Source organism: Zonotrichia albicollis, chromosome 1, assembly GCF_047830755.1.
Source record: "Zonotrichia albicollis isolate bZonAlb1 chromosome 1, bZonAlb1.hap1, whole genome shotgun sequence".
NCBI lineage: Eukaryota > Metazoa > Chordata > Aves > Passeriformes > Passerellidae > Zonotrichia > Zonotrichia albicollis.
The window spans coordinates 131,348,452-131,371,623 of NC_133819.1; the positions used below are offsets into that span (position 1 = coordinate 131,348,452).

General features: G+C 38.0%; 2 protein-coding genes across 6 annotated transcripts in view; both read right to left on the reverse strand.

Annotated features, from left to right (window-relative positions):
- The window catches only part of SPAG1 (sperm associated antigen 1), a 37,962-nt gene extending 19,731 nt beyond the window's left edge, over positions 1-18,231 (reverse strand). The window contains exons 1-11 of one of the 5 annotated variants that reach the window (XM_026795282.2): positions 18,100-18,231; positions 16,624-16,839; positions 16,179-16,320; positions 15,467-15,626; positions 15,015-15,140; positions 10,340-10,407; positions 8,372-8,490; positions 7,782-7,887; positions 5,465-5,595; positions 4,750-4,856; positions 2,180-2,342 (exon numbers count right to left, since the gene is read on the reverse strand). In XM_026795282.2, coding sequence (XP_026651083.2) covers positions 2,180-2,342; positions 4,750-4,856; positions 5,465-5,595; positions 7,782-7,887; positions 8,372-8,490; positions 10,340-10,407; positions 15,015-15,140; positions 15,467-15,626; positions 16,179-16,318 — 1,120 coding nt within the window. In that variant the 5' untranslated portion in view covers positions 16,319-16,320; positions 16,624-16,839; positions 18,100-18,231. Of the gene's footprint in view, positions 1-2,179; positions 2,343-4,749; positions 4,857-5,464; positions 5,596-7,781; positions 7,888-8,371; positions 8,491-10,339; positions 10,408-15,014; positions 15,141-15,466; positions 15,627-16,178; positions 16,321-16,623; positions 16,840-17,298; positions 17,439-17,649; positions 18,002-18,099 lie in introns of those variants that run through there. The other 4 variants (XM_014264407.3, XM_026795306.2, XM_026795249.2 and 1 more) reach the window with 4 other exon arrangements.
- Positions 18,232-19,124: 893 nt separating this feature from the next.
- On the reverse strand, positions 19,125-22,943 carry POLR2K (RNA polymerase II, I and III subunit K). The gene is made up of 4 exons (XM_005479469.4): positions 22,751-22,943; positions 20,503-20,566; positions 19,697-19,789; positions 19,125-19,280 (listed from the first exon to the last, which is right to left on the reverse strand). The coding sequence occupies exons 2-4, from the start codon at positions 20,561-20,563 to the stop codon at positions 19,258-19,260; spliced, it is 177 nt and encodes a 58-aa protein (XP_005479526.1). The 5' UTR covers positions 20,564-20,566; positions 22,751-22,943; the 3' UTR covers positions 19,125-19,257.
- Positions 22,944-23,172: the final 229 nt, after the last annotated feature.

Sequence of the window (23,172 nt, forward strand, 5' to 3'; positions counted from 1 at the left end):
TACTTCTGAACTTTTCTTAAGGGAAAAAAAAATCAAGACACCTTATAAATTCGAAGGAGAATGTGAGGAAAGGTAATGAAAAGTCTGGACAGAATTTTGACCAGAATGACAACAAATACACACAAGCAAGAATTTTCATTTATGTTACTACTAAAATAGCAAACTTAAAAGGGAAGGACCATCATAAAACTAAAGAAATCCCCACTGAATAGTCTAACAGGAATATGTGAAGTTTGGTGAGTGTTTACTATTATATAATATATAATAATACATCACATATCATATTATTTAATATTGTAATAGATCAATTATATACCACACAGCTCAACAAATTGGTCTTAATTAAAATGGGCTATTTAAAATGTATCAATTTATCTTTAAACTGCATTTATTACTTGAGGTTATAACTTTTGGAAACATGTCAAAATACCAGGTGCTTTGTCAAGCACATGAGTTTTAGTTTTTGCAGTGCCTGAATACTGGGTTTTGTAGTTTCTAGGATGCAAGCAATTTTCTGTTTCTATTGCACAGAAAGGGCTCCATTTACTTTTGCTTTCAGTTACATAGAAGATGAAGAGAGACTACACTCTATTTATTCTGTTTTGTTCAAAGTTCAGAAATCAACATTTCAGTCCTAAAGAAAACAAAAATTTTTTCCAATCTCTAAATTGTAAGTTCAGTAGGAATGCATTAGGCTTCCCAATTAGAATGTGAAATAAATGTGACTACATGACTGGACTACATGGACTACTGGACTGCCTGTGATTACAGGACTAGATGTTTAGTCTAGTTATTGCTGTTAGGTTCACAGAACATTTTTTATTCATTAACTGAACTGAATTCATCTTTGTTTCCAGTTGTACAAGAAAATACAGTGTAATCTATGAAAACGCTTTCCATTTAAATCTCAGAAGTACTTTTGTGTATCACAGGAACACATATGCCCTTGGTGTCAACAGACAATCTTCCCTATGTTTAAAGGCCTAACCTTTCATCAACAGAATGGAAGTCTTCCTATGGAGCTAGAAGGCACACAGTCATCTGAATGCTCACAATAGGAAACACCCCCAAATGAACAGACATTTAAGGCTAGGGACATGATGCACTCCTTTCTTCCAAGGTTTTAGCTCAGGAGATTTGGTAGACACCAACTGATGTGGCAAAATATATTCTCCCTAATCTTGTGTGCCAATAATACATTATTATATCACACATTTATAGTCCAACACTCATGATTAAGCTGCAAAACCCACAGACTGAGTTCGTTTCAAGATAAAACACAGAAAACATAAAAGTCACAGCTGTCATTCCACAATACCTTAAAGAGCCAACATAACTAAAAGAAAGGAGAAGGGTGAAATCAGCCTAGGGATTTTATTCTGTTGCAGGCTGGAGGAAAGCCATGCAGCTGAATCTAAAAGCAAGCTGCCACTGCAAGCCTTCCTAGCCCCTGCTGCCTCACCTCCTCCTGCAAGCCATGGATTCTGATTATGCCAGTGGCTTCACCCAAAGAGCCTTGCAGTTAACCACACACTAATCCAGCAAAGGGAGATACACTTCAACTGCTTGTAAACTACATCCAGTACAAGAATTACATGTTGTTTACCTCTAATACAAACTTCCAGGGCACAGAGATGAGCTCTTACCAAAAAAAAAAAAAAAGAGAGAGAGAGAGAGAGAGAGAATTACAGTTTCCAAAACAAACAACAACAAAAATTATAGATGTTAACAAATTACACTTGATCATTTTTACACCCTTTGATGCAAGCATGGGAAAAAAAAATGAGAAAAATGTGCTGGTGGGAAGGCAGGAAAGCTGTGTGAGAGAAAGATCTCAGGAACACAAAATGTTCCCTCATCAGAAGAAATTTTTAACTGGGTCCACATCAAAGGGCAGGTGTAAAATTACACAGGTTACAGGGAAGTAGGTGATTTATAGCAACATTTTCCATTTGTCTCTGTTATGCCCATTCTAGAAAGAATTACAAAGATGTGTAACAAAACTGGGCTCTAGATTTCACACTCAGATCTACTTTAAGTAGTCAGTGTAAGTTTAGTCTTCGAACAGGCAAAATTCTTTGCAAGAATATATGGATGAATTGTGTGAATAAACATTACTATCTGAAGACAACTATTTTTCCCTTAGGTTAAAATAAAGTAGGAAATGATAAAACATTACTTTTATCTCCACCACGTCTTTCACGTTCTTCTGTATTTTCCTCTCTTCCTTCACCACTTTCTGAATCCTCTATCTCTTCAATAAGTATTTTTTTTCCTTTGCCTTGAGGCTCAGATACAGGCTTTAAACCCTTCAGTTTCTCTTCAATCTCTAGCAGACTTTTCTACAATAGAGAGAAAAATCAGCAATAGCAGAAGTTTTTTTATTATGTATATAAATTACAGGTCACATCCAGCAAATACATTCTCTTAAATAATCCCTGTGAAATTCTGAAGAATTATCAAGATAAATGTTGCCAATATAAAAAGATGGTAATAAATGTGACAAGAGTCAGCATCAAACCAAGAGTAATAGTGAATTTCTGTCTCTCTCACAAGAAATAGACACGATATCTTCACATCTTTGTGTGAAGATATCACATAAATAAATAAATACTTTTCTTGAATGCGCTGCTTATCAAAAATAAAAAAAACACTAAATTCAAAGGAAAAAAGTAGATTTATGATTGTGAGATCTGGCATGGTCTACTAAGAAGAGATGTGGAAAACAGGTACCCTAGAGAATCTCCAAAATAGCCTAAAATCAGAATCAAAACTTATGCTGCGGAGAATCTGATGTCAGATGGACAACTGATGGAAAAATACAACTGAGAGAACAAGAACCAAGAGACAACAGTCCCTTAACAGTGTAGCAAAGGACACTGTGGAACAATGATAAGGTTTGCTCCTTTATAAGAACTGCAATTAAATGATCAAACAGCTTCTCATTCCATAATATTTTTCCATTACTCAAAAAATCCCCTTTAACTGCACTTGGAATCATCAAGGTTGGAAGAGACCTTTAAGACCAAGGCCAGCTGTTAGCCTAGCACTATCACTGTAACCCATAAAGCACTAAATCACTTTACACTGTCAGAGCAGAGTAAGACACACCCAGAATTATATGGTATTCTGATGTAATTGTAATTCAATGCTGTGCAAGAAAGTGCCATTCTCAGTACTTCCTGTCTCAAGAAAAAGACAAGAACAGGATCAAGCAAAGATTCACATGGACAAAGTATCCTGAAGAATTCCAGTTACTGACAATCAATTCACTTTTCTACTAGTGATTCTGGATATGAACATGCACTCTGCATATGTTCCATACATTCATATTTATCTCAAGAGTTTTGAGGATTCTCCAAGCAATGAGAAACTTGAAAAAATGCCCTGTCAAGCACTTCTCATTTTTGTATGTGCCAGCCAAGGCATAATAGCTGGCATGAATAAGGACAAAGTACAGATATCTGCTTTCAGCTACAAAAGCACTGCTCAGCAAAGCAAGTCATGGAAGAGTGTAATCAAAATGAGTGACTATCTCTGTCTGGTATTATAAGAAGTCTCAGCACAGCCTATTTGATACGTCTTTTCACATAGACTTGTACAATTTGTCATCACAGACTCACAAACTATTTAGATATTCAGTCTTGTAAATAGAAAAGAAAAAGACCAAAATCTCTTTCAGAACTCAGATCTAAAGACATGTAATTAATTCTTTGGTTGATGTGAAACTCAGGAACTATTCTGGACAGGAACTTAGCTCCAGGAGCACCCTAAAAAGGATAAATGCTGTATGTGGTCAATTTAAAACAAGAGGCATGTACCACCTTCTCTGGTATAAGCAATAGTAATAAATAACTCCATGGAAAGAAGCAGCAATCAACAAGCTGCTAGCAGCTTACAATGTGCCACCAACAAGAGCTGGACAGAAGTCAGAAGTTGGGACAATTGCACAGCATCCAGAAGTCATATGTAAAAACATTGGGAGGGCAGTAGTATGATGGACTCATAATTAACATACAATGAGCAGTTTACTATCAAAACTGCCCAGTACAGAAGGTTCTCAGGACACACAGAGTCCAAATGCACGGACTGTTCTAACCTGCAAAATATCCCTAAGATATCAATAAAGGACACAAACCAATCCTCTCCTTAACAGCCAGAGTAATAGTAGTGCAAGGACCACATCCTGACCTTAATTTTCAAAGAAGTGTCTGGCTTTCTTTGATCCAAAATTGGTTATGAAGAGTCCAGATTTATCAGAAGGTACGAAAGGTTTTTCATTCTACCCTGGAGATGAGAAATGAAGATTTATAATAACACACAAGAACAGAATCCAGCTTTTCTCCTTTTGGGTAAACTTTACCACTGTAACAACAAAAGCTTGGCATCAGTTGAATTTTTCCTCTCGTGTACTCAAACTTAAATGCATCTATCTCAATGGATGTTTTCAAGAGAAATTTCCAAATAGCTTTGATCAGCAAGACACTAATACTGCAAGCAAGTTCAGCAGAAAATGTTTTAGACACCTAAATTACACTAATAGAGAAGGCTTTTCCCCACAATCAAGTCATGAACAGAAGATCTGGCCACATTCAATACCTAATTTCCACCACATGTGGTCTTGGGAAGCTGATCAATGGCACAGCAGATCAAAACTCATAGTTACATCAAACAACATGAACTGTACTCACTTTAGGCTACAACTGTGTACAACCTCTTTCTAGCCACATTCAACTCACTGATCTTTACCTTAGCCATAGAGTTTTCTGGTTCAGCAGACAACACTTCATTCAGATCCTCTATAGCTGCCTGGTAATTCTGCAGATGATTGTGCACAGTGGCACGACGCATCAGAGCTACAAAAGAATGAAGTGCATTATTTATGTATTTAAAGTATAAAGTGAATAAAAACACACTGGTTTTTCTAGATATAGTAAGTGCAGTTATGTAGTTTGAAAATTCTGCACTTAATTTTATATTAGTAACAACTGTTTTCTTGATGATTTTTAATGATGCAATTTCACATGACATCTTTTGAGGCAACAATCATGAATTGTGAAGCACCTTTTCATAATTTTCAAATTTTCCACCTCCATCCATGGAAATACAGTTAGCTACATTCAAGTCCTTGACTTCAGAAAGGAATAAACCAACAACTTTGCTTGTTTTCATGTCACTTTTAAATTAGTTTATAATTCAGTGTGGGTATTATGGAAACACTGCATGAATACAAGAAGGCTTATAGTTATCATATGGAAGACGTGCTGCCATATAAGAATTCCCTTTACACAGCAACAGGATGAACTGCATAGAACTTCACTAACCCCCAAAGAACTATTAAAACTGCTTTGGGGAGCTATGCTGCTCCTTATTTGTATACAGCTCAGTTCAGTCAACTAACAACATATACCATTTCATTTGCTAGAGGTAAAATATTACATTGAAATTTTATTTTCTACTTTACCTTTTATGTTGCCAGGTTCCATGTCTAGTACCTTCTCACAATCCTGCAAAGCATTGTCCCAGTCCTGAAGTTTGATTTCTGCTTGAGCTTTGTTATTATACACAGCTGCAGTTGGTATTACTGATAAACTCCTAAAAGAAAGGGAATATTGCTCGTGTTAGAGTCAGAGTTGGAAAACCTGAATCTATAAAAACTTCACTACTGGAAGCTAAAGGAATATTAATACTGGTATTCTAACCACAGTAGTGGTTAGAGACTCCCTCCTAAGTCATCACAGGCAACCATCCACCAACTAGATTTACTGTCTTCAGAGGCCTCTTGCTTGCCAGGACTTAGACCTGAGGTGTTGCAGAGGAGATGCCATGGCTCATCTGTCACTTAGACTACTGCCTCCTCCTGTCATCCATGTAGACTCCAAAGAAACTGCCAGATGGAACTTCTCAGAGATGAACAGTAACTACACAGCTCTGGGGATTATGATGAAAAGCATGGTGGTGGGGGAGGACACAAGGGATTCTCCTTGATCTTGCTTGTAAGATGGAAAGACTCAGGTAGCTGTGGATGAATTGTCCAGGTCCATGTCTGGCTGCAGGGCTGGTATTGTAGGTAGGGTTTTAGTTTCTGTGACAACAGGATCGTCTCTGAGGAACAAGGACAGCTAGGATGCACATAACAAAATGGTATAAGGGAATCTTTGCCAACAACCTTGGTAATGTTGCAAGGAAGACCCTAAACTGTGCTCTCTGGAAAGAATGGCAATGGAAGTGCCTGGGGGACTGCACACTGCAATAGACACAATTTCCTGGTGAAAAAAACCATGGCTGAAGAACAATCTCAAATACTTGTCCACAAACGCACAACACATGGGAAACAAAAAAAATAATAAAAGCTCTATGCAGCTATGATCCCAGTGGGATAATCTGTGCATGCCCTTTAAAAAGGGTAGGAGGACGAGGAAGACGAGGAGATGCATTCTAGTCTAAGCAGTGATTCAATGTGTGAAGGTTTGTCTTCACACAAGAGGAACAGGCAAGAGACTGACAAGCCAGTCAAGAAAGCCAATGGGTAAGAAGAAGAGGTCATTTTCCATTCTAGCCACAGATGACCCCTTCAGATTATTAACTACTCACTCCAAAATATTTTACTTAAATATTTATAATTCTGAGAAAGTAGATTGCAGATAGGATTAGAAAAGTGACCGGTTAGAACAGCATGGTGTCACTATCATACATTTCAGAAGGCATGCAATGCTCCATGGGGGCCAAAAAGGGAGCATTTCTCCATTAGAAAGGATTCTGCCTATCCTTAGTTATTAGTACCTTATTTATGCACCAAAAGCAGACGTTTTTACTTATTTTTATATTATGTATTTGTATTTTATTTATTGAATATGAAATACAGCTATAGACTTTTTAAATGTTTGTGTAAAAAACCCAAACAAAACAAGAAAGATCCTTGAGCTGCAAAAAACCAAACCCATCATGCATCAAATGCCTCAGTTAAGCAGCTTGTGCTCTATGAATATCATTCCAAGTGTGCACACACACATACATATATACATATCTATCTATATCAGCAACCTCCACATTAATTTTCATAAGCTTTTCTACAAAATCCTAACTCCTTCATTGACATTATCAATATGAATGATAATTCCTAAACATAAATCTCGTACATTTTTATTTTATTTCTGTTCCACACTATTTCTATTCATTATTTTCTCCATACTTATCTGCACTGACCACAAATGTATTAACTTTCTCATACATTTTTTATGGTTATCCCACTATAATATTGTAGCTCATTAATTATCTTCACATTTCATCTCACAGTAGTGTCATATCATTATCCTCCATTTACACTGGTAATTAATACCCCAAGATTCCCATGTACTCTAAATTTCTAAACAACAACTTTGACACTTTCTGATTTCTAGGGGTTTTTTAAATCGTTACCATTTCAGAGCACAGAGTTAAATTACATTTGTAATTATTTAGTTTCTCAGCACTCTGATTATCCTTTTATTTTTGTAAACATGCCCTTGAATCTCAATGGTTTAAAAAAATCTGAGGAAGTTTGTGACAACTGCAGATTGCATTCCATCACTTTCTAGCCCCTTCTCTTCTGATAAATAAAAATTAATATGAGTATGGATCAGTGCTTTAAATATTCTTCTGTCAAATCTTTCTGCTCTTTTGAAAATAAACTAATTGTCACTAGTTGCTTCAATAAGAAGTTGCTTCAATTACACTGGTCTGAAACAAACATTCACAAGTAAGAGTTATTAAAATAAATGAACACAATAATATTTACTCACCGAGTGTAATATGTCACTGCTTCCACATAATCGCCAGTGGCAAAGGCTTCATTGCCTTTTTCTTTCTCACGAGTAGCAATAAAAATTTTCTCTCTCTTTGTCATTCCTAGCAAAAAATATTTCTACATAACAACAACTAGCAACTTGCACAGATGTAACCAAAACAGTGAGATAAAATACTCTGAATCTCATAGTCTGCATTTTTTAAAAAGCACATGGCTTACTAAAGGATAAATTTGTATTTTATTTTCTGTAATAAAACACTAAATTCTTCTGATAGGCATACAATTGAGCATGAAGAACTGTAGAAAAAAGCACTTGGCTAACCTCTACCATTCATTTATAATACCAGATGTATGCTTTACTTCTTTACCTTGTGCTGTCAACTAAACATAAACATTCTTACTATTTATTAACCAAGACTAGACTTTTTTCAAACATGGCTTCAAGCTCACTTGATGATCTAACAACTTTCAGCATCTCTAGGTGCTGAAAAATAAAGGCACTTTATTATATACTTCTTTAATTAGTATTCATACTCTACAACATAGTATTACAACTAAAGAAAAATTACGTTTCTAAGATATTACCAGTTGTGTCAATTTTCTTTTCAATTATGGGTAGACTTGGCCTACAGAAGAATCTTGCTTTTGAGTTACTTTCTTCACAGTCTTCATCAATTTTAGAACATTCCTTTTCCACATCGAACCTTTAATTCATAAAACAACCAATTCAATAATGCTGCATGGCAAGACTCCTCAGCTGATAGAAAGGCATATTGTATTTTCATTATAAACCAAAGGAAAAGAGATACAGGCTGCATTCAATTATTGGTGACCAAGAAAAATCTCTGTGTCACCTCCTCACCATATTCCCCCAAAAAGGAAAAAATTTAAGAAACAGTATCATCAGGCTCCATCCCAGCTCTATCAAACATTTCCATTAACCTTTGCCAAAATATCTAAGAAACAGCTTCAAAGCAATTTATACTGTAAACTTGAGACAAGAAGTCTCAGACATTTCAAAAGCTACACTAAAGCAGCTTTTGAAAACAATGTTTAGGAATGTATATCAAAGAAATATTGCTGCTGTAATACTGTAAAATAAATATAGTAATAATCAATTCCTACACTACACAGAAACACTGTTCTTACTGCTTTTTTGTGTAGGGTTTAAAGGAAAATAGCCTTTTCACAATAATCTTGACAATATGAATATTTTCTTTCTGAAATTGAGATACTATTTGGAAAATTTCTCCAACTCAAAACCTTTTCACATAACACAAATTGTTCTCCATTTTGAATCTGATCTTTTGCTAACTTACTTTTACCTGTTTATTATAAATTAACCACATTGCAAATAAATGTTTTTAAAATAAGAAGTGAAACACTTTGTTTAGAAATTGCCTAAACAATTATTTGAAAGCTTTGAAATTTTCCTCAAAGCATTTTAAAACTATGATATGCTTTATATTGGAAAACATCTTTCAGACAGCTCTGTTTCAGCGTACTCATAATCCAAAATAAATACACTCTATGGGAAAATTCACAACCTTTACTACTATCAGCATGCTAAAGCACTTAAAGATTGTGTACATAAATGTGTAAACAAAATCTGTACAATTACTTTGGAAAGATACAGTACCAAGAGTAAAGAATAAATGAAACAATAAATTGTTGCAGAAATTATTTTTATGACCTAATTTCTTTGTCCACATTTGAGCAGGAAGGCACCAATTTCTGAAAGATAAGTGCATGAAAATAACTGCTATGCAAAAGTTATGCAGAACAGGGGTTTTTAAAGGGCTTTGGGATATAGTTTCATTACCCAAACCCCACAGTATCTCCATCTACTGCACTGGAAATTTGTGCCTCCTCACTCTGATTCTACACCATTGTATTCCAGATTTCAGGAACTACAGAAAAGCTTCTACAATGTGCAACACAAGAATAACAATGTGCTTTTTGCTTTCGGTGTTCAACCATTTGGGCATGAACCTGCCACGTAACTTGGGAAGGTGATGTGCCACCATTACATGAGGCAGAATGTCTTTGTATCAGAGCTTCATCCATTCTAAAATAGTTACTGTCTAAACTTCTATTAAGTGTAATTGCATCTGAGTAAACTGATGCACTGCCTGAAGCTCATTCTTTGAGGTTAGTGGGGTTCAGTGCAGGAGTAAGTATTCATCAGTTTTGTTTTCAGTGTAGAACTGTGCCTTAGATATAGACAAGTCCATGTTTACAGCTCCATGTTAAGTAACCCTAGAGCTGTTTTTAAAAATCTCATCAATTAAATAATTAATTTTTATTTATTTTTCTGCTGGTTTACTGTATTTCACACACCTTGTACAAAAGTGTACACTAACTTGTTCTCAACTGTTAGCAACATGTGTCATTTGCATTTTAACAGAACATTTATTAAGAAAAACCAAAGTTTGACCATTGTTACAGTTCCTTAAAATGCTGACCTTAATACTATGTTTCTGCAAAATACACTGTGTTCCCTAGTTAAATAAGATTTATTAAAAACTGAAATATAAAATTAATTAAACATACTTGTCCCATTCACTGTAATCCCGTGGTATGTTTTTCTTGCTTCTTTGTTTGTTTTGCAAATTTTTATTCTAAAAGAGAAACAAACAGCCATCTTGTAAGACAATTTGTTGCAGTGGAATTCACAGTGGTTTTTTTGGTTTTGTTTCTGCAGTACATATTTTCCTAGTAACTACCACTACTCATGACTAATCTTAGTACGGTCTTGAAAATGTAATTCATTTTGGTTTAAAGAAAATCTTGATGCATTTCACAAATCATTGCAATCTGAGGGGCTCCTGAGTCTCACCCTTCTTGTCCACTGTCCTGTCACATTACGGAGGCACTGAGTGAAACTTTCTAATGAGTATCTGGTGATGTCATCTTCCCAACCACCCTTTCAACACAGCAAGGGAGAACTCAGTCTTCAGAAGACCCAGCCTTGTCATGAGGTGTTTGACACTGAGAGTGAATCAGGAACCTGGTTTTAGGCTTCCCTTTCCCAAGAGAATTCCAGGCACAGATTTTGGTAGTCCCCGGAACACTCACAACAAATTTGCAAATAAATTACTTCAAAGTAGTGTCTGAACTTCTTTTCACCATTTATCACTTCACTAAAGCTAATTCCATTATTATTTACATTCACTTTAGATTTTGGACAAGCTCCATCATTGAAGCTTGCCTTACCTAAAATTTATCTTGATAACCTTCCTGCAGCAATCAGTTCTGACAATCAGCTTTGACTGCCTTTTATCCCAACCCATCTCCTACACTAATGGACTCTATTTCCCTAGCTGTCCCCTTTGGCATCTCTTCTACCTCTGTCATGAGCCTATACTTCTTCTATGCCCCTCCCTGCTTGTTGACTTCAAAATGCTTAATAGCAAGGTGTGGTTCCAAACAGGTATTTCACAGTGGAACAGCCAGTTCAAAATATTCCCATCTACCCTATCCTGGCCATTCAGTCCTCCTCTTACCTTGCAGTCCAGCATTCACTGAGTTAGACCAGTGTAATTCTTTGTAGAATTGCATATTTACAATTTTCTGTGTTTAAAAAAATCCGATAGAGATAACAGTACAGTCTCCAAATATCTGTACCAGATCAATTCAGCATGTGATAAACTGGACCAAAGAAATGACCAGAAGCTTTCTAAACTCACTTTGCCAGTGGTGACACTGTAATGAGGACATGCTTCTGCAGCTGGATGTAAACACCTCAATTTACATAATGCAAATGTGACCCTTCCTGTAAACACTTCTGACTATCTATAATGTTAGGTTACACAAATTTTTGTAGTATATAACTCCAGAATTACTCTTAATGTTATGTCTTTCAGGAAGCGAGACAAAATGACAAATATGTTCAGTGATCAACACATGTTTAGAGGAGGGAGCTCCTAAATACACCTTCCTGAAACATGAGTTATCCTTATATATCCATCCTGGTGTATATTACTATTTTAATGAATATCAAGTATTTTTTTTCAACCAAAGTCCTTAATTTAAATGAGCAAAAATACTGCAGCTCTCAGAAGAGACTCTCATAAGGTACTGACACTAATGCAACTTCAGCTTAGGGAGAGAACTACAGCATGTGCAGTTAAGAAATGAGGAAGAAACATTGACTCAAAACCCCACAATTTAAAAAAAAAAATCTCAGGTCTCATATATTTGAAATAATTGTAATCAAGTTGTGATTCCTACAGAGTCAGGAATTTCTGATAAATAGTATTTCAGAGGATCTCATCCAAGAGGCTTTGATAAAAAAATGTACACTTGCATGCTGTGGAACTCAAAAAAATAAATCTCTGTGCTTGTCATGTTTCCTGCTACAATTCATAATGCATGAATCCCACTGGGTTTGAAGCTCACTGAACATTTTCTGGACCGAAGATGAACACACAAATTGGCTTTGGTACAGGTGACACAACTTGGCCTTGGTTCTCCTGTGGGCCTTGTGTGCTGTCCTAAAACATTACTATTCTATGGCAGCAAACCAGTGTTAGTTTTTAATTCAGAATATCCAAAACAACACGAAGGCTATTTGATGCTATCATGGTGGATTTTTATAACATAAAACTTGTATGCATTTTGCATGCTCTGGGCTGTGGCATGAGGAGGTATCTGAGGATGCAAATCTTTCTGGAACAGTATTAGAAAACCATGTTTGGCAAAGAAGCCTAAGCTGAAATGCCATCAATACAGTCTTTTGAATATTAATATCTTTAAACACATGCTTTACTTCTCTCCTGGACAAAATGAGGCAGCAAAAATAATAATTATGCAGTGTGGACAGTTAAGACAGTTCTGGGCAACATGATAGGAAAAGAGGGGTGTAAAACAGAAATTTCCACATTGTGTAATAGAGGGGAATATTGCAAAAATTTTACTCTTTTTCAGCCCATTTTTGGAATCCCCCCTCCACGGATTCACTAAAAAGAAAACACTATACAGAGTTACAAACTATCAGTAGTGAATTGAAATTACACCTGCATATAGTATCAGCAAGAAAATCTGATTACAGACAAAACAAGATGTTTTCATTTACCAAATTTGCATTCATTAGTGCAATCCACTGGTTTAGGGTCAATAATGATTTCCAGAACTGGATTCATTGAAAATGCTGAACTTTTTATGTATCAGATCAGATGAACAGTCTCCAACGAAGTAATAACATAAAATTATGGATGGCTTTGTGCATTTATTTCCAGCAGAAAGGATAAATTTGGATGATTCTAAACTTGAACCCACTTACAAAATTATATGATGCAAATCTGAAAAATAATTATAGTCCCAATTGATAAGCCAAACGTTTAAAAACTGTAAGATGACACATACCTTTATAAGAAAGAAAGAAAGAAAAAAAAAAAAAAAAGAAAAGCTGATTGAAGAAGAAAAGCTAATGTACATTATTCAATTATTTGAGATTTCCTGATGCAGGTATAAATTTAGTGTATGCTATATAAACAGCTTATTTTTATTCAGTAGGGATCTGGTAGTGGTATAACTGTACTGCTGCATAAAATGTTTCAGGCTTTCCTGCTCTCTTCCAGGACAGGTTACAATTCCCTCAGAGGTTGTCTGCTTAGACAAAAGGAATGGAAATCACATACCACAGGTAAAGCATAAAGCTATATCTAGGTTTCCTGAATGCTAACACCAAAACTTAGTAGGTAGAACAAAAGCTGAAGAGCAAAAGAACAAAATTTGATCTGAAGACTGCTGCATGGTTTAAAGGAAGAGGGAAAAAAGGTGAATATTTTGTCTTTGAATGGAGAACGCATCCTCTTTAGTAACATGGCATATCCTAGATTTCAAGACACTTTCCATCACTTTATGCTAACATTCTAAACTGGATTTACTGATTTCACATGGTATTAAACCATTTTCTGTTCTAGCAATTACACAGGACATTAATCAAGGATAAAGCTACAGTGGCACAATCCATCTCAGCAAAATAGGACAGTCAAGAGGAACATATATTGCAAAATATTAAAGAGTACATTTTAATTAAAAGTAACTCTTTTAATTACATTAATTAAAAAGAAAAACCAAACCACAAACCAAACCAAAGCACACCTTAGTCTCAATACGAACCACTTATAAAACATTCACTGGAATCTCCAGCTTCTTGTATACCACATAACAGAGACTGCCTAGCTATCCCAAATGTCTTGGTCCAACATCTATGTACCAGCTGACAATAAGAAGTAGTTTCTGACAACATAAGAACACAGATCAGGCATTTGCTAATACATAATTATTCAAGAAAATAGGAATTAATATGAAAGATCACCCAACTAGTAAGGATCCCTTCATAATGTTTCTGACTCACAAACCTCCAAAAAGAACAATGCTTAATGAATTTCCTATTGCAGTGTCCCAGAATTAAAAAAAAAAAAAATTGAGAATCAGACTGAACTGATTTGTGACAATACCTGACAATTCAGAGAAATCCCATCCACACCTACTTGTCTGCCAATCACTTCAGTAGCACTGTATTTAGCAAGAAAAGCTGGCCGGAAAAAAATTATTTCAGGCAGATAAATAAATGAAAAAAAAGTAAAACTCACCAAAATATAAGGAAACTAATACCTGGGGGAAAAATGTAAATATGTTTTCTGTAGTCATGAAGATTTGTTAAGTCTGCTTAAGGGCTAAATTGGGAATTATGCTGTACAGCTGCAGTGGGAATATCAACACAAGGTACCAACACAATCAAAGGCTACATATACACCAGCACTATCCAGTACAGGAGTGGCTACAGAGTAAAACAATTCCTGCAGATGCTCTAACATCCCCACTGTATGAGTTCCAGGGTGTTTGTTTTGGACTGGCTTCTGACTGGCCCCATGGAACAAAAGCCTGCTGGCAGCTGGAGAAAATCTCCTGGCATAATTTCATCCAGAAGGAGCCTAGTTGACATGCTTAAGCAGTACTTGGAAATATGAATTGAAGAATATAAAAGGCTGTTTAAAGAGATCTGCTCTGGCAGTGAATTCTTGATCAGAATGAAAATATCATTGCAATACATGTGCCAGTACTAAAAAAGTACTTTTGTTTAAGCATTGGTCTTTTGCAAGGGAGCTTAAAGGTTTTTATTTTCTGGTCAACAAAATAAATATAGTAAGAAAGGCACAATGATTAGAAGTTCATACATATAAAATCTCTCAGTTTAAAAAAAAAAAACTGGAGATACCTGATTAGTGGGAGGGCAGCTGCTGGAACAACGAATGGGAGGCAAGTTATCTGGTCTTTCATTTGGTGTGTCTGTTCTCAGGAGCTGTGATTTTTTATCATCTTCATTCATTTCTGACAGCCAGCTCTGAAAATGAATAAATAATATATTTTTACCTTAAGGCAGAAGAGCAATTATCCTTAAAAAGCACTGCTCTTAATTGAGAAAAGCAATTAAGACAAAGAGCAATAGTGGTTTTTTGAATAAAAAGTGATCTGCAAAAAAAAATAGAATCTGCAGAGTTAAAATGAGCAGTTAATGTTCAGTACATTAAGCAAGAAAATAAATTTTAAAACATAATCCTTTGATCATTTCCTCTTTCAATCAAATAATTACATTCTACTTCGGCACAAGAGGAAGACTGATACATTACAGTGATTATATTATGGACCACTATAAATGAGATCTTGTACCATCAGTTCACTATTAATTGCTTGCCATTCTTCAGCTGTGAAATCAGAAGCTGTGGCTGCAGGCTTATCTTTCCTCAGAGCTCTGCTCCTTGGATCCAAACACTCAATTCGCTTCTCACAAGCCAACGTCAGTTCAGGGTAACACCCCTCCTCACCAGACCTTTAGAATGCAAAGATAGAAATGTTAACAAAAAAGAACTGCATCACATCCTCCATGTTTCCCTCCATATGTAATCCATACAGTGACTTCAGAGAACTATTTTCCTGTTACAAACCAATTTTACTAACATCTAATAACATTTTTATTAGAAAATCACAGTTAACCTTCAACCATTTTCCAATGCCCACATACACAGTTCAAAAGTTATCACCACAGTGCTCATTAAAGAGAAACTTGTGTCATTTAAAGCAAAAGTTAAACAGGTGTGGCATCTGAAATTGCTAGTCATGCAACATGGATCAGGAGGGAACCAAAAGAGAGTGGCAGCATTTAAAAAAACCTAGCACGGAGCTACTCAAACTTTTGGGTAGTTAAAAAATACTTGGATTTCTAGTGTCATTTGGGACACTTTTAGCATGATCACTTTAACTTCGTACTTTAATTTGAAATTAGAAAGTCACAGACAGGTTCAGACAAATAGAAATGGGTCTTCCTCAAATTTTACATAACAGGAATATAATTATTCATGAAGGTAAAAAAAAAAAAAATTACCTTAATACCCTGAGAATCTTTTCCAGGTGCTTAACATCTGTGCATTTCTCAATGAATTTGTAGTCCAGATGACTAATAGGTATTTGATATGTTTTAGTGGTTCCTTCACCCAGAAAATATGGTACTGACTCATCACCCATAACTAAATATTAAAAGAAAAAAAATTATTCTGTGAGCTTCTAGTTACATTTTGAAGTAATGCAAATTTAAGGAATAAAATTGCTCACACTCCACTCTCTCATGCAAGCAGACTTGTAAAAGAAAAAATATCAGATTTGAAGGCCTGATCACATTAACTGTCCCTGACTAGAGATTTACAGGCAGAAGTATGAGATATGCTTTGTAAAAGTATGCAACTCTACTGCAAGTCAGAACAATTCAGAAAAACCACTTTAAAAATTGCCAATTTTTGCCTACCACATTCTCTGTTCTATTTAACACATACCTGTTTTAACCAAGTGGGATAATCACAAAGGAGAAGATAGTGAAGGACACTCCTTGTTTCAGAGGGGGGAGGACATTAACCAGTGCAACATATCTAAAGGAACAAAAATCTTTGGCTTCTCTGTAGACAAAATAAATTCAATTCTCTTTCCTCGCTGACTGCATTTTCTGGGTCTCTGATTATGTTACACACGAATCTGAATCTTTTCCAGTAAGTCTGTAAACGAAGAAATGAGGGATTCAAATGAGACATTTCTGTCTCCCTGTCCCTTTGATCTGCTCATCTGCATCTTTTTCTGTTTCGACCACAAGCTCTATGGAGCTGAAATTCTTTCCCCCCCCCCTTTTATATGGTGCACAAAGCAATCAGTTAATTTTGAAGAAATACAATAAAGGCAACTAGCTAGTATGTGAAAACAGCTATGTGTAGTTATAGACCAAATTAAAATAATTATGCTCTAATGTCTTGCATAATTACGCACGTTAATTTGTAGTTACACAACAATGTTTACAATACAGTAGCACTTAAATAATAACTGGTAACAATTAGGTGTTGCATAGAGATTCTGCCCCAAGACTTTACGGTTTCAGTACTGGAAAGGGAAGAAGTCGCATGGAAGAGGGACAAATGGTAGGAAATCATTAAAGAAGAGTAGAAGAATTAAAAGCTCATCACCACCGGCGGTTTTTCCCGTTTATTCCCGCGGCCGGGAGGAGCTGCCCAGCGCGGCTCTCGGGCACCGCGGTGCCCAGGGCTCGTGGTGACACAGCCCGGCGGCAGTACAGCCTCCCCACACAGCCCCGGCAGGATCGGGGCTTCACTTCCAGGCCGGCCCCGGGCTGCCCTGACGCCCCGCCGGAGCCCGGGCAGCGCGGCCGGCCCGTGCCTAGCAACTGTTGCTATGTACAACATGGCGCCGGGGACACGGCGCTGCCCGCCCCAGGGATGCCCTGCCGACGCTCCCGCAGAGCCCCGCCGGGCTCCAGCGGCCACACTGCCGTCGCCCTGTCGTTCTTCGGCACCCACCTGCCCGCGGCCGCGCTGTCTCCGGGACACGGACGCGGCCCTGCCCACACCGCAGCCGGGGCCGCCCGGCCGTCGCCCAGGCCGCGCAGGCGCAGCTGGGCTCAGGGCGGGGATCCGGGCTGAGGGGAGAGGGGAGCGCCTGCCGAGGGCGGGCAGAGATACAGCGCCCGGGGTGCGCATCACCCTTGTGTTTCAGCATAGTATTTCACTCAGCGGAGAGCAAGCAGTCCCTCTCCCGACGCCGGTGTCCCCATTTAAGTGTTGCCCGTCAGCTCTGCACTCCCCCAGGACTACTCTCCAAAGAATGTCCGTGCCCCTTCCCGAGGGCAGCGGGGCTCTCCGCCGCCTTAGTCCGCAGCCAGAGGCACCCGGCGTGCCCGCACAGGGACCAAGCCCGCCTCCGTTTGCCGGCGAGCTTCGGGAGCGCTGCTGCCGCCCGCTCCTCCTCACCTTTCCCAGCAGCCGTGACGCAGCCGACCCCTTCGTTCTGCTGTGCAGGCACAAGGTGCACACTGTGCGGCCCGGGCTGGTGAACTGATGGCAGCTGTGTGTTAAAAAAGGTCATCATTTATACCCGAGTGTATCTGGTTTCCAGGAAAAAAAAAATCTAGTCTTTGTAGCATAGATCAGGTACCTAAGAAAATCTTAACCAAAAGCCCCAAAACAGCATCTCAGAATGCTCTTTTCATCCCCTATAACAAGCCACTGCAGTTCATTTACAAGCCATCGCACAGTCATGCAGACCTTAAAAAAGATATTATTACAGTGATGAGATAAGCAAGTTATCTCAGCACCATCAAAATGGAGATCAGGCACACACAATCCAGCAGTATGGAGTAGTACCCTTCAGTGGTATTACATAACACACATTACAAACAGACAGATGCAAAAAGTTTTGGCTCATCATCACAAACCCACCACTTATTACAGACCCCTGAAAAGTCATCTGAAAAGCAAAACAAGATCCCACTTTTTTGGGGTGCTACCCAAAAAATCTTTGCAACAGATTTAATTCTTTCCTTGAATACAAACAAGTCAAACAGCACTTAAGAAATTTCGGTTTCCACATTGCTCCTTAATGTTTAACTTGCCTCCCTCTCCCTCTTCTTTCAGGAGAAATTATTTTTTCACACTTTCAGACATCCATACTTTTGACATGTCCACAACTGGATGCCAGAATCGGGTGCTCTGAAGTCCTTTAAGATTTTCTTTTTTGAAATCCAGATCTGTTTCAAATCTAGCCTTCTATTTATTTTCAGTAGAATTTATTCAAACCACAGTTATTTTATGCAGTTCATTGGAGTCCAAAGAACATTTAGCAAAGTTAAAATGCAAATAAAGTTTAGATGAGAGTAATGAAAACAAAGATAACTCAAAAAGAACACAATCATCACTGAATTTAAAAAACACTGCATACTTTGAGTACAATTTAAACAGCTTTAGAAATCTACTGATGGAAGACAATATAGACAAAATTTAGTTTTATAATGAACTTTAATATTTCAATCTCTTAAAAGACAAATAAGAGCGTGCATTTACACACAAACAGTTTTACAGAACAAAGTTATCAGAAAAATTGTATCATGAAGTCACTATCTTCAGCAGACATCATCGAGCATCAAAAACTACCACTGGAATAATGTAGTTAAAGAAAAAATGTGTTGTGGTTGAAAAAAAGATGGGGAGAGGAAAAGAGACTGTCTAAATCTAATCACAACTTTCTACATAAAGTATTTCAAAAGTCATCTTTAATAAGATGCTGGATAATATCAACAATTCCCAGTATGTTACCCATCAGACTATAGTAACTTAATCTAGAAAGAAAATGGGAAAAAAAAAAAGACAAAGTACCAGAAAAGAAATCCAGGTGCCAAATAACACTGCAGAGATTGTTCTATAGTAGTTTGCTCTCCTGTATTGATTTTTGACCCTGAAGAATTGCTATGTGATTTTTTGAATTTTCCATTCTGTTTCCCTTACATTCCATTTCCCTTTGTCTCCCTTCACAGCTCCCCAAAGGCATTCAAGTGCACTTGTAAAAGGATACATCTTTTTGTCCTTTTCTTGTACATTATTCTGTAGCCACATTCTCTGCACCTGATAGGATCTCTTGCCTTTATTTCATTTTCTGTATGACATTCTGATGTTATGGAGGATGAAAAAGGAAGTGGGGGCAAAGAAGAACAGCACTGTTAATGCACAGATAACTTTGAAAAGTTGTGATAGTCAAATTCCTACTTGTGGCAAACAAACATTGCAAGTGCAATGAATCTGTATCAAGAGCTCAAAGGTAACAAGATACCATGAAAAAAAAGAAAAAGAGAAAATAAAAAGCAAGCTTCACTTACATTAAGACAAAAGAGAATCTTGCTAAAATCACCCAAATATTCCTGCATAGAACACATTCCACACTTGATACTAGATCATCTACTAATGACAATTTCAGTTCATCCCTCCAAAGCCCAAACTCTATTGTCTTAAAAGACAAAATATTCCAGGGATTCCTGAAAATCAACAATTTTTAAGTTGTTGATTTGTCTATAGGTAAGAGAGAATTTGACTGCTGTACTTCAGGGAAAGCTGAGTGCCCTTACAGCACTGTCAATAAAACATACAGAGATCGAGGAGCTCCACACAGCAACACAAGCTCCAGGGAATTACCTCCACAACTCTGTGTATATACCCCATACACGTGTCACCATCACTGCATAAAGCTTTAAACATCACCAGGACATACACTGCAACTATTTGTATCTATGCACCCTTCAGTGTAATGACTAAGCACCATTCAGTATTAAAACACCAAATCTCCAGTATCAAGTAATAAAAGAATCAGTAATGACTTTTCTTTACCCCCACAAATGTAAATCATTGGCTGCTGCTTTGGAGGCTGAACATCCTTCTGTGAATCCATGTTCTAAAACAAAAAATACACAACATGCACATTAGCTTGGGTGTGGGATTTTTTGGTTTGTTTTTTTTGTTTCCAAGGCATACACAATCACTTTAATATCTCAAGCTAAAGGTAAGAGAACATGAAACCACTTCCTTAAAAGTAAACACAAACAAATTACATTTATATTTGATGCACAGGGCATGGGTTAATTCAGGCTGAAAGAGACTTCAGAAAGTAATTTAGTTTGACTTCTTAAAAGCAAAGTAACATCAGGTTCCACAGAGCTTTACCACTCTGGTATAGAAAATATCTAAGGACGAGGACAACACTATGTTTTATATTAAACAGTATTTTAAACATTAAAGACCAATGAGTAATATTTTTTTTCCTCCTTCCTGCCAATGTTAAGAATTTCCTTGCTGAAAATATAAAGTTCAATAATTTCTTACATGCCACTCATGTAACAATGATGCCAACAAAGAAGGTAAGCCTTGTCATTTTTCCTCCCCCTCTGACACACTAGCTAACCTGATACACTATTTGTTGTTCTAAGGTATTAGAAATGCTGGGAACAGACTGTGGGGAGAAGAGTAGCAGAAAATAAAAAGCAAAACAAAACAAAAACAAAAAAACAAAACAAAATGACAACAAAAAACCCCCACAAAACTAAAAACCCCAAACAATGAGTGGCCATAGATGAAATTCAATCCTTCAAATCCTACCAAATCAAGAGTAATAACTCAATGCTATTCTCCAAACAGCTCTTAATGTCCTATAATGGTTTTGATTGTTCAGACTTCAATTTAAAGACAAGTATTTCTTCAGGGCATCAGACTAAATAGTTACATATACTCCACAAAAACTCCACCAATCTTTAAGTAATCCTATCCTAACATGTAAATGTCCTTGCAACCATGAATTTTAAGGTGGTTACTGTACATAAACTTTTTTTTCCCCACCAAATTTAAGTCTAGACAAGAACACAAATATTTCCTATTAAGTTTTTTGAGGCTGCTGTTTTCTGTATTGCCATTCTGACACAGAAGACAAGAATTCCTAACCCTTATGCCAGTAAATATCCTTCTTGATGCTTCCTTATGAGAATGGCTTTCTGATGCTTTTGTTTACAGCAAATATTATTTCCCTCAGCTTCAGCATTTGTTTCAGCATAAATTCAGCTGGGAAACTATGATACTGAAAACAGGGCAGAGACATTTCATACTTTATGAGTCTGATAACACTTGACAAACCATCTTTTTAAAACTCCCACTACGTCACTCCATTTAGGAGAACTGGAAAGAATCCATTAAACTCTACAGCTTTCAAGTATGGTACACCATTATCATAGTGGCATCTTAACTCACATGTGCTACAGTTTTTTTGTGTCAGCACATTGCAGTAAGTTATGTGCAGTGGTAATGTTTTCCATTACCACTGGAAAACAGCAGACATCTAAAACACAGCTGAACTAAGGTGGATCACAGTTGTAGGCAATAACCTGGGGTAGTGCTTCCTGTGCAGTACAATTATACTGCTGCTAAGGGCAGCAGTGAATTCAGTTCTGTTTTGCAGGGAGGTACCATAGTTTAGCTGGCCTTCACACACCCTGCAGCCCTAAGTGCCACCAAGCTGGCAGAGCCCACAGGCCCAGTGATGCAGCAACATGTGCTGGGGTGCAGCCAGAATCCATTGCAGAGACATGGGGGTACCATGTACAAGTCACTTCAGCAAAGCAGAGAATGGGAAAGGCTGGAAGGGACACCAGTGGGTCACCTGGTCCGACCTCCCCATTTAAGCAGGATCATTCTAGAGCACATAGCACAGGAGTGCACCCAGGTGGTTTCTGAGTATCTCCAGTGAGGGGGACTCTGCAACCTCTCTGAACAATCCGTTCAGTGAGCAGTCACCCGCACTGTAAAGAAGTTCTTCCTCCTATTCAGGTGGAACTTCTTATGCCTCAGTTTCTGCCTGCTGCCTATTGTCCTAGTGCTTGGCACCAACCAGAGGAGCCTGGCTTCATCTTCTTGGCACCCCTCGCTTCAGATATTTTTACATATCAATGAGGTCCTCTCTCCGAGCATCTTTCATGCACCCGTAAAAGAGGCCAACGCGCTCCTTCACGTCCCGCAGAGCCCGCGAAGGAGAGCGGCAAACAGCCCTCACAGGGAACGGGCCTCAGGCCCCCCATCCCGCCCCAATTCCGACCTCCGTCCCGCGGGTCTGGCACGCAGAAGAGAAGCCCACGAGCCTGGTCCCGGCCCTTCCCTGCCCACCACGGCCGCACCAGCACCGCTCAGCAACGAAGGGAACACCCGGAGGAGCCGCCCGCCGCTCCCGCCGCTCCCGCAGCTCCGCCGGCCTCGCCGCCTCTCCGGCGCACGCTGATGACGCGCGCGCGGCGCCCGCGGGGCGGGCCGTGCTTCGCCCCGCCACCGGCTCTGGCTCCGTGCCGCTAGTGGTAGTGAGGCTGAGAAAGTAACAGATATTCCGTTCTGGGTGTTAGCCGCCTGGGAAAAAAAAAGGCCCACAGATTATTTTAAGACACAAGCTTCCATACCAATAGCAGCGTCAGTTGTCGATAAAGAAAGTAGGCAGCGGCATGGTTAGGTAAAATGAGCTCCAAGGTA